At 39.0% G+C, this 16,157-nt stretch overlaps 1 protein-coding gene across 1 annotated transcript in view; it reads right to left on the reverse strand.

Moving 5' to 3' along the window:
- Cubn (cubilin) overlaps positions 1–16,157 on the reverse strand; it is a 199,807-nt gene that overhangs the window by 90,646 nt on the left and 93,004 nt on the right. The window contains exons 31-33 of the mRNA XM_090318958.1: positions 11,089–11,270; positions 6,285–6,453; positions 4,110–4,279 (exon numbers count right to left, since the gene is read on the reverse strand). Of these exons, the coding sequence (XP_090175084.1) occupies positions 4,110–4,279; positions 6,285–6,453; positions 11,089–11,270 (521 nt within the window). The remainder of the gene's footprint in view (positions 1–4,109; positions 4,280–6,284; positions 6,454–11,088; positions 11,271–16,157) is intronic.

Genomic DNA, 16,157 nt, shown 5'->3' on the forward strand with positions numbered 1-16,157 from the left:
CTTCAATTATTTTTTTTTCTTCTCTAAGTAAGGACATAACACTAAATGATCTCCAGTCCCTATTCTTTCAACTTCAGCATTCCCTGTAGATAAAGGTTTATAATTATTAACTGTGCCTATTAACTATAGCTATTAACCATGAGTGTTAACTATGACTGTTTATAACTATTAATTATAAGTGTTAAATTTATGTTTCTGTTCTAACTACCTAAATTTATTACAAGACTTAAAAAAAAAAAAAGCTAGTTCCATCTAAGCATAATTTACCTTGGCACTGAATGGCTCACTTGAGCTCTGTTAAAATCCCTGAATACAAACACTATCTGACAGCATCATTGGCAACTACTTGTTTTTCATTTTGCTAATGACTCCATCTAAGAACCAGACCAACAAGTTAAATTGAATATCTCCAAAATGAATGATTGGCTTTGTATGATCTTAAGCTGCAGATATTATTATGTAAGTGGTTGGATTTTAGGCTACACTTCATATCCAGTGTCCATTTGGCCATAAAGATTGATGGCTGAGCCTTCAATACTGGCCTTCATGAATCCCTGGACAACTAATGATAATTTGGAGCCAAACTTCCAACCCTGCCAGGACGTTGATTGGCCTGGTGCCAAAGCTTTGCAGTTCTCCTATCCTCATAATTGAGCTCATGGCTACTACACACAAAAGAACTTGACTCCAATTTACCTGTCCCCCTTTCTTTCCAAGATAATTGTACCTCAGCTTAGGTACCATTTATGTAATTTTTCAATAATATTTTATGTAAGAAAAAATGTATAAATCAGAACTATAAATATAAATTGATAAGTTAGAGATTAGTTTCTCAATCTGAAAATATGAAAAATTGTAGGGCCAATCTAAGCCTATCTTCAGGTCTCTACCCTGATAAAAATTATTTTAAGAACTATTTGATTTCTTCTATCTAATTGCTCTTTTCTCACAGTACTTCATCCACATCACATAACTTAAGCTTCTCCATTATTTTCAAAGATAATTTCCCATTGGTTTTGCCTTAAGCTTAAGCCATATGTTACCTTTCACTTCATTTTGCCCTTCCTTTCCATAATTCTGGGGGAAACCTCAAGCAGATTTGCACCTCTTAACCCATTATAACCTTAGAGTCTTCCACCACTACCCACAGCAGACCTGTTCTTTACAAGGTTATCAGATCCATTTGGCTTTGGTTCCATTTTAGGTAATTGCTGGTGGGTGTGGCACCTTTGATCACCCACTCCCCACAACTGTCTTCATCCTCAGTTTTTGTTGGACCACTCACTGGTTCCCCACCTACTCCTTTGATCCTTCCTTTGCTCTTAAAGTAGTAGAATTACATGCAAGTATATACAAGGCCCTTTTTACTCTATAAAATTATCTTGTAAGTGACCATATATACTCCATGATTTTAACAACCACCTAAATATATAAAAAATTAACCTACCTGGGCACTGGTGGCTCACACCTGTAATCCTAGCTACTCAGGAGGCTGAGATCTGAGGATCATGGCTCAAAACCAACCCTGGACACTAAAGTCTTATCTCCAATTAACCACCAGAAAACAGGAAAGGGCGCTGTGGTTCAAGTGGTAGAGAACTACCCTTGAACTGAAGAGCTCAGGGACAGCACCCAGGTCCGGAGTTCAAGCCCCAGGACTGACATAAACAATCAAATGAAAATTATCCTACAAGGTATATAACTAAATCATATTCCACTGCAAACCCTGAACTCATACTCTTGAAGGACCATTGATTAGACTTTTAAATGTGTAAGTTTCCAATCATTCTCTACCTCTTCATTTAGCTAAGGCTGAATTATTCATCTGTTTTCTTCAAGCAAAAAATAGTCATTGCTTCCTTCTGTCTCTCAGGTGACATTCTCAATGGAATTAGCCTCTGAGTCCTGGTGACTCTACCACTGTAAGGGTTTGGCTGGAGAATATGGTTTCTCTCCATTCCCAAGGCCACCATCCAGAGTAAGATCCTTATCATCTCTACTCCAGGATTTCCTCATAACTTTGAGCTTTTTACTTGCCTCTTTTTCACTGTTGCCTGAATGTTTGTAAAATGTAGTTCTGAATAGGTTATAGCTCTGTCTTGCAAGAAATTTTCATGTACAGTAAGGCATCCATTAAAAAAAAGTCTAAGTTTTCACCAGAACATAAAAGAGTTTTTCCAACTTGAAGGTCATCTCTATCTTATGGCCTCCATGCTTTCTCCATTGTCCAAGGCCTATCTGTGTCAGGCACAATGCAGGCCTTCCCAAAAGTCTGTGAGCCATTTTCTATGTCCTGCCCCTTCAGATTCCTGTCCTGGTCACTTAAATATCTCCTCCAGTGGGAAAGTTTTCCTGGCTCCCAGGCCCACATGAATCATTCTCGCAATTTCCTCATTTTTTTTTATAGCAATCTTAAGTGGAATACTGATGGATTCCCTCAAGGCCGGGGTAGATACCATTGGAAAGATTCAAGGAGAGTTTGCTGCAGAAGAGCTTGAGGCCAAAGCACAAGAAACTCCCACTGGCTCCCAAGGCCATGACTTCTCCTAGTATTCTGCACTGTCTCCTCCACTACTCACTAACAGACCTCCATGGAAAAGCCTATATTATCAATCACAGCAGCCTGATGATGGCTGGATCTATGTACAAGTTTCCTTTCCCAGCACCATGGCCCAACAAGGGCTTATGTGAAGTTTCACTTTCTTTTGTTTGTTTTCTCTTGTCACAGTTTGTTAAAGCCAAGCCCTGCTGCATGCTGAGATATGGAGTGGATTTCATCAGGGCATTTGTATCCTGGACACATGGAAAAATATCCTCATGACCAAAGAAGGGAAGAAAAAAAAGCCATGCTTCTAACTGAGGCTTTGGCTTTGTCAAACGTTCTGTAATATGAACTTTACCAAAGGAAAGAAGCTGGACGGCCCTAGTCTTTTTTTCTTTCCTTTTGCTGGTTTAAACTCACTGCCTGGGTACTGTCCATAAACTCCTTTTGTTCAAGGCTAGTGCTTGACCACTTTGAGACACCGCTGTACTTCCAATTTTCTGATGGTTGATTGGAGAAAAGAGTCTCACAGACTTTCCTGCTTGTGCTGGCTTCAAACCTCCATTCTCAGATCTCAGTCTTCTGAGTATCTAGAGTTACCAGTGTGAGCCACCAGCACCCAGCAGATCTAGATTCTTAACTAATCTTTTTCCATGACAGTCGATCCAATTCTACATTAAAAACTAGCTGCTCTACAGCTGAGTGATACTTTAGTGCCCCCTTAGATGCTAAAGGCTCATTGGTACTGATCTCTTATTAATGATCTAATCTGATAAAATTATATTTGAAATAGATGCAATTAGACTGGAAAAGTTTGAAAAATAGAGGGGAGGAAAAAAACAAATCTCTTTAAGGTTTCTCCATTTCAGTTCTACAGAAACCACCCAATTGGAGTTTGAATAAGAAACTATCAAAAAAAAAAAAGCCAAGATAGAAAAATCCCTTAACCCAGAGAATCTTGTTTCTGTTTGAATGAAATGTCTACAAAAGTGAGTGAAACATGGAAAATGTTTTTCAACAAGCAAAAAACTTCAAAAAGAAAAATTAGACCTCATTCACTTCTTTCACATGAAACACAAAGCATTTGTTTCAGCTATTAATGCATTAAGCTTATTGGCAATAGTAGAATCTCACCATCTAAATAATAACCATATCCCTTCTCCACACTGGCTCCCAATCCTACTCTGATTATCACACGCAAGCACACACACACACACACACACACACACATACACAGAAATTGATGCCATTCCTTTCTTTTTGCTTCAGATATAGACTCAGATATGGTGTTCAAAAAACCCTCAAACTATTACAGTTATTTTTCACAATGAAGTAAACATAATGAAACCGAATACTGGTAGAGCCAAAACTGAGTTTTTAACAAACTATGTTATTATCTACCTCCTCAATTGTTTCTAGGCAAAGTGCAAAAAAAAAATGTTGCTACATATTGCCTTTCCTGTGTTTTGGAGTTAAAAACACACATAATGGGTACACTCACAAGATGGGCTCATATGTGTTGACTCTGGTTTGACTCATGACAATATCGGAATTTTGTGTCACTTACCATAATACAAGAGTCTGGAGGTTCAAGGTCAGTGTCAGTAAAGTTCAAGAGAACTCGGTGATGCTGTTCAACTTGAATAACCCAAGAACAGTCGGTGTTACTCCTGTAGTAACTAGGGTAGTTTGGAGAATGGATCTCTCCTCTGGGTGCATGGAAAATGCCGCCACAACCTGCAAGTGGAAAATACAGTTCAGCCATGGCAAGAATCACTGATAGAAACTATGCCACTCAAATATAACTGTAACCCCTCTATACATTGAAATAAAAAAATTATTAAAAAACAAAATTATGCCACTACCCAAAGACAAGTGTCAATATGTTACATTATATTGATCTATGCTAAAACTCTGAAGAGCTTAATATCCATGTTAACTCATTTATCTCTACGGAAAAAAAAAGGGAGGCAAGGATAATAGTAGGAAAATGGCTTCAAGGAATTAAATACTGATGACCAAAGTGATTTAAGATGGTAATATAAATGAGTGAAAATGAAGTTATATTTTCACAAGGCCATAAAAGGTCTCTTTGTTGTTCTACAAAATATCTCATACTGTAAGAACAATCATCTCCATCATAATACTGGATAAACTACAATATATGACTTTACAAAATAAGTGTATGCTATTTACAAATTTAATATTCTAGGTATAATTACTTAGGTTGATTTTAATTTATATGATATAGTTAAACACTTTTTACTGAAATGACTTTCTTTCTAAGCCATTGTTCCTTGACCTAGCATAATATACACCAACAATAGGAAAACTTACTATTGTCCTCTAATTAGGACATTATGTATATGCAAATTCACATGTAACTAACATTAAGAAACCTCAAGTAGCTACCACATTATCTTGGAGTTGAAGTAGAGACCTATGGTGTCTTGGAGTCACATTTCTTGAGTTGGTACTCCTAGGTTGTGGAACTTTGGACAAACCACTGACTTCTCTAAGTGTCTGTTTGCGAGTAAAATGAAGATACAAAAAAATTTCCCTCATAGACTAATCATAAGGATTAAATGAGAAAATTCTCACAAAAAAAAATGTTCAATGGGGCTGGAGCATGGCCTAGTGGTACAGTGTTTGCCTAGTATGCACGAAGCCCTGGGTTCCATTCCCTGGTACCACACACACAGAAAAAGCCGGAAGTGGTGCTGTGGCTCAAGTAGTAGAGCACCAGCCCTGAGAAAGCCTAAGGACAGTGCCCAGTCCCTGAGTTCAAGCCCCAGGACTGAAAAAAAAATGTGTGATGCGAATATGTAGGTGGGAACAGGGAAAGACTGAGGGAAGGGTGACATTGTTCAAAAAGAAATGTACCCTTTACCGATTTATATAACTGTAACTCCTCTGCACATCACCTTTATAACAATTAAAAAATTTTAATGTTACTAAAAATGTTTGAGTATGGATCAGGTACACAGAAATTTTTCCACAAATAATCACTATTAGCAATGATAAACATGAATATTGATTAAAAATTGTACCATAATTTCTAATTTTTAAAATCCTCAACAGGTAATTTATTTAGACAGCTTGAGCCCTTGGACAGAAGATCATTGAATAACACAGAGTCATTCCTGGAAATGAGAAAATTTAATGTTTATGATTTTCTTTTTGATTGTGGGTCTTGAACCCAGGGCTTGGGTACTGCCCCTGAGCCTCTTTGTACTCAAAGCCAGCATTCTACCACATGAGCCAAAGCACCACTTCCCATTTTTGAGTGGTTAATTGGAGATATGAGTCTCATGGGGACTTTTCTGCCTGGGCTGGATTCAAATCATGATCCTGAGACCTTAGCCTCTTGAGTAGCTAGGATTACCAGTGTGAGCCACCAGCACCTGGCTAATGTTTGCAATATTGGCACTTGCCAAAAATCCGAAGGTCCTATGGTAGGGGATGAACTAATTTACCATGCATTGATACCTAAATTTAAGGTTGGGGAATAGGTGTAATGCCTTTAGCAAGTAACAGAGTTTAGACAATCACCCTAAAATTCTACTCTCACTATGGGCTAGCATACTTTCATCTGTTCTATCACTTTTTAAAAACCAAAACACAAGAGTCTAAGTCAAAGAAGAATTAGATTAGCCACTTGGGAAGTCACAAAGTCATCAGAATGTAGCCTTCATACCTTTTCCAGCCTACGCACTTTGAGGAGACTCCTGTTTGCACTCACCTCCTGGGACTGCTTGCCATGAGGCATTGAAACCTTTCCTATTTTCCATGAAATTGGTGCTAAATCGGATTGCTATTCTATTGCCAGTGCTGGAGACCTGCAGTGGATTCGATGTCCTTTCACACAACTTGGCTATTCTGGGAGAGTGGAAATCAGGGCCTCCAAAGATCTAAGAAGAGACAGAGAAAAGCAACCAACCAACCAAACATGAATTAAAAGACATATTTAAACAACTTCAGCCCCTCCTTTGTGTGTGTGGGGGGAGTTGATAGAGGCAGTTATGAATAATAAACTTAAACTGAGTTCAGTCACCTACCAAATACCTGCTTGTTTCATCAGATCGTTGTAGAGGTAGACTGAATTGAAGTGCTGACCTGTAACCTCAGCACTCAGGAGTCTGAGGTAGGAAGATTATGAGTTCATGAGTTCAAAAATAGCCTGGGTTATATGGGGAAAAAAATCTGTTTCCCCTCCCTCTGATCCCCACCCCAAAATCAATTTTGTTTCTGAAAGAGTTTTATTAATTCTTTAGTTATAGTCTTAGGAATTTGCATCTAATCTGCAAATGAATATTTCATAAGATTAGGCCCCAAATCTATTTGCTTTTTGCTTCTTCAGAAGTAGAAATACAACCTCTAGAAACATACAATGTTTTACTGAGAGCCAATAACTAAGTGATGTATTTCTTAAATAGTACTGTCCTTGGCCTTAAGCACTAGTGTCCGAATTTCTCCTGGACACCCCGACTTCTCCAGCATGGCGTAGAATGGGGGTGATAGGACGATCAGAATCAAACAGAATATATTTGATCCTCCTCACCCATCTTGGGGTGTTGTCAAATTTGACTTTGTAGAAGTGAATTGGTATCTGAGCCTTTCACATCTGCCACTACCACCCTGCGTTCCTGTCCCCAGAGGCCAGCTTAGCGCAAGCCCAGGAAGCAGCTCTCAGGGAAGTCTGTGCTGAACATCTCCACCCTCGCCTCCCCATCAGGGCCTCTTCACTGCCTTTCTACTCTCAGGCCCCCAGCACCTTGGTCCACCCAGAGGCTCTCAATAACAGAGAGGGAATTTACTCAAGTGCTTTCTCCAGAGACATTAAGAACAAGAAGCCTCCTGTAGGGGAGGAGGACATGACTTGAATCTATAATGACGTCTTTGTCTCATTAGGTCCTCCTCATCCCTTCTGAGAAGGCCAAAATGAATGAAAGTGCTGTTTCCCAGAGGGCCTAGCACAGGGACTGTAATTGCAAAGGAATGAAGCAGGCCCAGGGCTTCAGGCTTATTTTCATTAGGAAGAACTGAGGTTTGTGCAGCCCTCCAAGGAGCCATCAAAAGCAGGATTCAAGGAAGTGCTCTGTGGACCTTTACACGTACACACATGCAACTGAAGGACCAAGATTGCTTCTTATTTGGGAAGCCCTTTTTCCCATTTTCAGTCCCCAGAGCTTGCAGCCAAAGGACATGTGCTCCTAATCACCGGAGCCCCAAGGCCAGCACATACTTAGAGAGAGAACACTGTGCCCAAGCACAAAGAGCTAACAAAGAAAACCCACACGTCGGCAAAATATTCTTTGTTCCCCTGCTCAGGCATCCCCCTTGAGGTCACAACATAACCGGTATGAGCTGGCTGGACCTGGGAGCCTGCAGAAGAATAAACACTGCCACTTGTGACATTTCTGTTTCCCCTCCCACTGGGCCCAGCACACAAACAACCAGCCCTGCCTAGCTGCTCACCCACATAATTGTCCTGGTTTATATCCTGGGTGGGCATTTCCTTTTCTGCCTGATGCCAGTTTCAGGCTCTCTCAGGAAACTGATGTGAAATCAGCCCAATGTTTCCATGGCCAAAACAAAAGAATGGCAATTCTGGCTTCCACCAATAAACCCAATAGCACAAATGTTTGGAAAAAAAGACGGGGAAAAAAAGGCAGGGGGGGGGGAAGGAATGATGGAAAGAATTTCAGGGTGTGGTTTCAGTTTATGATTCATCTCTGGGTAAGGAAGAATTGGCCTGGTGATCAGAGATGAAAATGTGGTTTTAGCAAATGGCTCGGTATGGAGAACATTTCAAGGACTATGCTTTTAATCTGTTTTGAACATTTCTTTTTGCTCTGTTGGCTCCATTGATTGTTAGGGTCAAGTCAGCATTCCAGGATTATGAGTAACCACATGGCTTTATGCAACTGGTCACTTTCTGACAGTGATTTTTTTTGGAGGGGAAAAAATGGCCACTGGTTAAATTATATGGTTCCCAGCAAGTCCAGTTGCTGTTGATAGTAAGAAACTATTTGGCGGCATTTAATGGAACAGGAAAGATGAGCCAGACATATTTCTCCCAGCATTGGGGAACCTTCTATCTGCCAAGGATTATTAGAATAATACCTTCATTCCTGGGCCACACAAAATTATCAATAAAGGCAAACTGGCCTTAGGCAGGCAATAAGTATAGTATGTGTCTATCCTGCCCATGAACCCTAAGAATCTGGACCTTAGATGGCCCAGAGCCAGGCCATTTGATACCCTGACATACCCCAGCACACCCACTGGGGGTAGCAGATTTGAAGCCCACTGCCAGTACATCATCAGTGACTAAGGACAGAGAGACAGGGGGGAAAAATCATTTTATCATCATTAGCCCAACCAGATAACAGGGCTCTCTCCATTTGAGCTGAGCATTGACTGAGAAGTGGATTAAAGTTGATGAGCAAAAAACCAAAGGGCTCAGCTTTTCAGTCATAAGAAGTAAAGAAAGAAATTCTTCCTACATATATTTAAGGTTCTGAACTACTCCTCCTCACTCCCCTTCCCTGTGTTGAAATGAAGGAACCACTTTAATGTCCGTTTGCTCTAATACAAACGGACCCCAAGCATGTCTCTTCTTAGAAACATTTCTGAACAGGCATCATAACCCTCTGTGGATGTTTCTGGCTGCCTGGGACTCCTGATTTTTTGTTTCTCAGTTCTAGAAGCTGTTTGCAAGGAGCATACTCTGTCTCTGCTTTCTGCCTTAAGAAGTGCAATAAAACCTAAAGCACAATGAACCTACTTACATTTTGCCAACTGGGCACAAATCACAGACCCTTGGGAATATGAAAATGAAGAGCTGGCACATTGCACAGTGCTGGAGAAGAGGGCCTGCCAGTCATGGGTAAGTGTGAAGGAGTTTTATGCAACCAAGTAATAACCTTGCTGGCAAGAGAAAGCAGTTCAGCATTCCCAGAGTAAGAGTTTTTCCCACTTCCCACTGCGGGATGTTGCAGGAAGGGCCTTCCTCTTTCCCCTGTGCCCTTTTCCTTTTCAGAGATGGAATCAGGACTTGGAAGCAGTCCCACCATGAAGGCAAAAAGGCATGGCTGGAATCCAGGACCTTAACTACTCAGTCTCTGTTTTCACTTCCTATAGCTTTACCCCTTTCCAGAGAGATTTGAGGTACTAAAGGTAATTCCTCACCCACCAACTGAATGAGAACCCCAGGAACTCTCAGGGTAAACACTTGTTCTGTAATTAAAGCTTTGTAAGTGTCAAAGTTTCCTACAAAGTTTCCTAGTTCATTTCAATTCGACACACTACACACATGAATGGTTTTATACTGTCCTATGCAGTGGCAACTGGGTTCATGTCTCTTCTAGTGATCATGGAGAAAAGCCCATGAATTTGAGTTTGGCCCCAGACTATAATACAGGGACAAAACTCTTCTCTTACTTATTCATATTCATATGAGTGTATGGTTGTAAAACTTCCACTGCAAAACCACTAGTCCCATGCATGCCCTTATGTCAGTGAGAGATTTACATGCTTCAGTTCACAAGCTCACAAACGCACTGTATGTTAGCACTTTGATAAGTACTTAGGAACTAAAGACACAGTGGCAAAACAGACCAAAAGAACACCCCCAGCTTCCTGGAATTTAAATTTTAAATACTTGTTATGATACGAAATACAAGATCCTAGAGCTGAAGTGCTGGGAATTTTGTGTGGACTTAGAAGTCATTATGTTTTTGCAAACTTCAGAGGCTAATAACAGAGGCTAATAACATTCATGCAATAAACATGTTTCTAAAGTTCTCAAGGAGGACTTTATTATTCTAAGAGGCATCCTTGCCAGTAGAATTTAGAAAAGTTCTCACCTTCAAAATTCAGTGCACTAATGGACCATTAAAAGAAGAAGAAGAAGAAGAAGAAGAAGAAGAAGAAGAAGAAGAAGAAGAAGAAGAAGAAGAAGAAGAAGAAGAAGAAAGCCAGGAATTAAAGTACACAGATGTAAGCCCAGCTATTCAAGAAGTTGCGGAAGGAAGATCAGCAGTTTGGGGTACATAATGAGATTCTATTTCAAAAGAAAAAAGAAAAAGGAGTTGCTTCATAACCCACTGATAGAGCTGTTGGCAGCACTGCACATATAAAGCCCTACAAGACTCAAGTTCTGCCCACTGCATCACCCAAATAAACAAACAAAAAGCCACCTGCAACAGATGTTCAGGTGTTCGCTGGCTCACAGAAGACAGCCTGGCACCCCACACAGAATCCTCTCTCTCTGCCTTGTGCTCCCTCTCCTGCTCATGCTGCCCTCATCTACTAACTGAACTGCCTGCAGCCAACACATGCTGGCTGTGTTGGCAGAGACAGCCAAACTCAGATATCAGTTCCAAACACCTGCTAGCATTTCTCAAGCGGGGCTCATACTCGTTAGGATGTCGAGGTGTAGAATAGGGCTGGAGAATGAAAAGGTCAGGCATATCTACCCTGGGTGATTTCTGGTCTTACCCCAAATAGTGTATACTACTGAACAGAGGCCTTGTTCTTACCTCCAGGGCATCGTATCTGCACTCTTTGTTAAATTCCAAATCCATGTCGTGGATGGTGAGTTGAATGCTACTTCCCGGTTCGGTGGTGAGGTACCAGATGCATTCCTTGTTGGATGGATAACTATGAGGGTACCCAGGGCTGCTGAAGGTACCCGTGGCTCCCGACAGCTCCCCACCACAACCTGGTTAAACAGCAAAGCTCAGTTAGTTCAAAGTATATAGCAGCATCTGGAATGAATTCCAAACAACGCACCAAAGGTAACTGAAAACACACAATGGCTGGATAAGGAGAAAATACAGTTTAATACTACAGTTACAAAATAAAAATAAAACTGAGAAAAAGATAAGTGTGTGTGTGTAATAAAGTATGCATAACACCCTAGGTTCAATCTCTAACATAAAAATAAATATAGCCAGGCACCAGTGGCTCATACCTATAATCCTAATTAATTAGGAGGCTGACATCTGAGGATGTGGTTCAAAGCCAACCTAGGCAGTAAAGTTCATAAGAGGCTTATCTCCAATTAATTGCCAATCCTTTTTAAAAGCCAGAAGTGACATGTGGCTCAAGTGGTAGAGCACTGGTTTTTAGCACAAAAACTCGGGAACAGAACCCAGGCCTTGAGTTCAATCCCTATGACCAGGAAGGAAGGAAGGAAGGAAGGAAGGAAGGAAGGAAGGAAGGAAGGAAGGAAGGGAGGAAGGGAGGGAGGGAGGGAGGGAGGGAGGGAGGGAGGGAGGAAGGAAGGAAAAAGCATATGGATGGAGAACCTGAGAGAAGAGAAATCAATGATAACTTCTGGTTCATTTTGAAGAAACATTGATTACATTATTAGCCCTACTTCTCATGACCTTGAACTTGTAGTACTTTCATTCTTTATCTTAGGTACTGACCAAGTAAAAAAATTTTCTTGCCAGTCCTGGGGCTTAAACTGGTCCTGAGCACTGTCCTTGGGCTTTCTCAAAGCTAGAGATCTACCACTTGAGCCACAGCACCATTTCCTGTTTGTCTATGTATGTGGTACCAAGGAATCAAATCCAGGTCTTTGTGCATACTAGGCAAGCATTCTACCACTAGGCCCCCTGACCAAGTAAATTTATATCTAAAATGAAAACAAAAAGCACTAGATATATGGAAATCTAACTAAGGAAAGAAGCAGAAGAAGGTGTTTGTAAAAGTTGAAAATATCATGCCACAGAGATCAACGAGGCCAGATCATTATAACCGATAACCAAATGTTGAAACATATTGTACACTCCTGAAGGTTTTCAGACTTGTGGCTTGTCCTTATTCCCTATACAATATAATACAACAATGGAAAAAATACACTAATATTTAGCTTAGATATTATAAGTAATTTAGAGATCTACAAGTTCCATCTCTAAAGTGAGATATTATTTTTTCAAGTTAAAAGTTTACTGGGAAAAAGTTAGGGAAGAGTTGAAATTGTCCAAGAAGAAATGTACTCTAACCCTGACTTTATGTAACTATAACCCCTCTGTACATCACCTTTACAATAACAATACAAATTTTTAGTCAAAAGTTAAAAAAAAAACTTCACACAGAATTCTCACTTAGCTTAAAAAAAGAAATGTCTAGGAAGAAGCATGATTCATAAAGTAGCCTAATTCTAGCTATGTTATTCTTGAGTTGTCTCCTGCTTCTGTTTACAAACCTTGTGTTTCCACACTTTAAATTTTTATTCTAAGTAGTATATTTCCTATGTTCGACCATATCACTTCTCTCATTGCTGGCCTAAGGCGCTACAAAAAACATGCCATTTAAAGATTAATGTGGGAGCTGGAAGTTTGGCCTAGTGGTAGAGTGCTTGCCTAGCATGCATGAAGACTTGGGTTTGATTCCTCAGTACCATATACATAGAAAAGCTGGAAATTTGCAATTTAAAAAAAATGCTGGAAGTGGTGCTGTGGCTCAAGTGGTAGAGCTCTAGCCTTGAGGAAAAAGCCCAAAGACAGTGCTCCAGTCCTGAGTTCAAGCCTCAGGACTGGCCAAAAATAAAGAAAGAAATATTTTTCTAAAAAAAAAAAAAACAAAACTCCACAAATAATCCAAGCAAGAAAGGTGATGGAGAGAAAAGAAATGGAAGGTTAGAGATCTCATCTCTGCATTCTTAGAGATCTCATCTTTGCATTCTTACTTTGCTTCAGTTCATGGGTCAACTTATTCTTTCTTTTTTAAAATCATAGTCGACTCACTGAAAATGCTGTAACATTTTCTGTTGTCTTTTCCAATTGTTTTAGGTTTCCTTGTAAATAATATCTAATGTCATGAAACTACGCACTAAGTCTGAAAAGATACTATCAGAAATTTGGCATTCAATTCTGCTCTGAAAAATTACAGTTATAGCTCCATAGTCACAAATATCCTTTTTCCAAAGATTTAGTGCCTGTTTATAGGTGTGCTATATTTTGTTCTCAATAATACCACGTGTGTATGGGTATGTTGGGGTGGGAGTGGGATAAGAGCATGAAGAGAAAAAGAAAAAATCAACAGGATTTCAAACTTGAACCATTTCTTTGTCATTTGCATAACCACACTATGTCTTTCTCTGTTTTTTATTGATAAATTCACATTAGTCAATATAAACTGCACTCAACAGTACTTCTAAAGTTTTACATGTCACAAGGTAGCAAGTTTGAGTTTTTTTATTGGATGCAAAGTATAATATGAATTTGGTAGCATTTATGATGCTATAAACCCTATAAACCCTATAAATTATAAACCCTAGAAAGTCAAGTTAATTTCAATAATGGCAATAGACATATAACTGCATCACTGTAGTCCTATATTTTGAGAAAAATAAATTAAGTTTCTAGTCTCCTCTACCAAATGAGTATTTATAGAGCATGTGCCATAGGAGCAACAGTTATTGTAGAAATCAGGTAGATATAATGTCTCCCAAAGAAAAATAAACTCACGTAACATAGAATAATACAGGAAGTAACATAGGAGGTAACTTTTAGATTACTGATATACTTTCTGTCACCATGTTACTCAAGTGATACATAAATAATCAAATGTAAAGGAAATAGAGAATCTAAAGTAGATGGAAGATATTTAGAAACATTTTGGGCATCTACATAAAGAAAGTGACTGAAGACAAAAACACTACCATGGAGAGAATAATTGCATGGTGAATGCAGTTACAAATTTAAAAGAAATAATCACAGTAGCTCTTTACATCCAATTAGCAAGAAGGTTTTCATAACAGTGCCATAATTTCAAAACTACTTAATGTATGTTAGAGAAGGAAAAACAAAAAACTTTCAGAAAGCTTCTAACATACCAGGTACAGCACAGGCTATGGAGTAAAATTACATAGATTCCCATACTAGCTGAGATACCTTATGGAGAAGAAATGTAACATTCTATAACTGCTGGTTCATCCTCATCTGTAGTAATTCTTACCTCATGGAGTCATTGTATTAATTAAATGAAACAAAGTTAAGGACTTTATACAAATGCATTAGATATATTTCCTCCACAGATACTGTGTATTATATTTTAGCAAGACGTTATCCAGACATGGGACAAGATTAGGGAATAAAGCAGATGAGTTAGGACTGGCTAAAAATCATTTTCCCAAATAATAACACAAGAGGTATGGTTTGCTCATAAAGCTATTATAAAACTTGTTTTTTGTTTCCAAGTTTATCTTCTAAAGACAGTCCAAAAATCTGGGAGCCAGTGGCTGACACTTATAATTCTAGCAACTCAGGAAGCTGAGCTCTGGATGAAGGCAGTTCAAAGGCAGCTTGAGCGGGAGTGTCTATTAGACTCTATCTTCAAAACAATTCAGCGAAAGTGCCAAGCTGGGGACATGGGTACAGTGTCAGCCAATCTCATATATACGTATATGATTATATATCATACATTATATAATATTTCAGTTTACACACACACACTAAACACCATCTACAGCTGTGTTGCCTTTACTGTATGATCATATGGGCCTCAGGCAGTGGAAATGCAATATTAAATATTAGCGTTGTTACTGCCCTCTCATTGACTAACAAGATAATCACCACAGCAAACCAGAAAAATTAATAATAAGATACAAATCTTTTATATTGACTTTGAGGCAAATCTGACCAAAAAAATCTAACAGAACCTCATTAGATAGCAACTGAAATGGAATAAAACATTTTGAAGAGAATCACATGCTTTTCAGTTTTAAGTACTTAATCTCTACAAAAACTCTTGCTGTTGACTGATAATCTATTTGATTTTCTTCTCTTCTAAAATCTGAGTCATCAAATGGAAGGAAGTGCTACCTTATCAGCAGGAAGCAGAGTCATCCACTAAATTCATAACAAGGAAGAATTAAATGCTGTTGCCACACCAGCTTACTTATATAGAACAATTACCTTTAAAAAAAAACAACTCTGCTAATACTCTTTTTGGGTTGTCTAACACAAGCCATGAGTTTTTAAATTCAAGATTAAAAAAACATAATAATGAATCTCCTATAAGTGTTCTGCCCGCTGGCTTTCGTGTGCATATGTTTTAAACAAAAGAGCTTTATAATAAAAAACACTAAAAGCACTAAAGCAGCCAAATGGGACCACAGACAATGAAGTTTCAGTTCATTCTGTCTCAACCTATAATCATTTGAATTCCATCATGTCTTTACTCTCCGCATTTTCCTGAAACTATATTCTATAAACCAATACCCTCAAGAGAGTATCAGATGTGAGCAAACAGATACAGTCAAATACCTCTGGGGCCAAGGGAAGCAAAGGGAACCCTCCCTGCTAAGACACTTTCCTGTCCTTATCCTCTCAGAAGAAGCAGTTTTAGAAGAATGCTTGAGGAAATAGCAGTTGATGTTAATCAGAAGCCAAAACACTAAAGTATAGTAAGAGAACTAATTTTCAGCCTAATAAAATCACACTTAAATAAATATATACATATTGACATATCAATATATGGATATATAGACATAAAGATAGATAGACAGACAGATAGATAGATAGATAGATAGATAGATAGATAGATAGAACTTCAGGGCCTAGGCACTGTCCCTGAGCTTTTGTGCTCAAGGTCA

The sequence above is a fragment of the Megascapheus bottae genome, chromosome 26 (genome assembly GCF_031878675.1).
Source record: "Megascapheus bottae isolate mThoBot1 chromosome 26, mThoBot2.hap1, whole genome shotgun sequence".
Classification (NCBI taxonomy): Eukaryota; Metazoa; Chordata; class Mammalia; order Rodentia; family Geomyidae; genus Megascapheus; species Megascapheus bottae.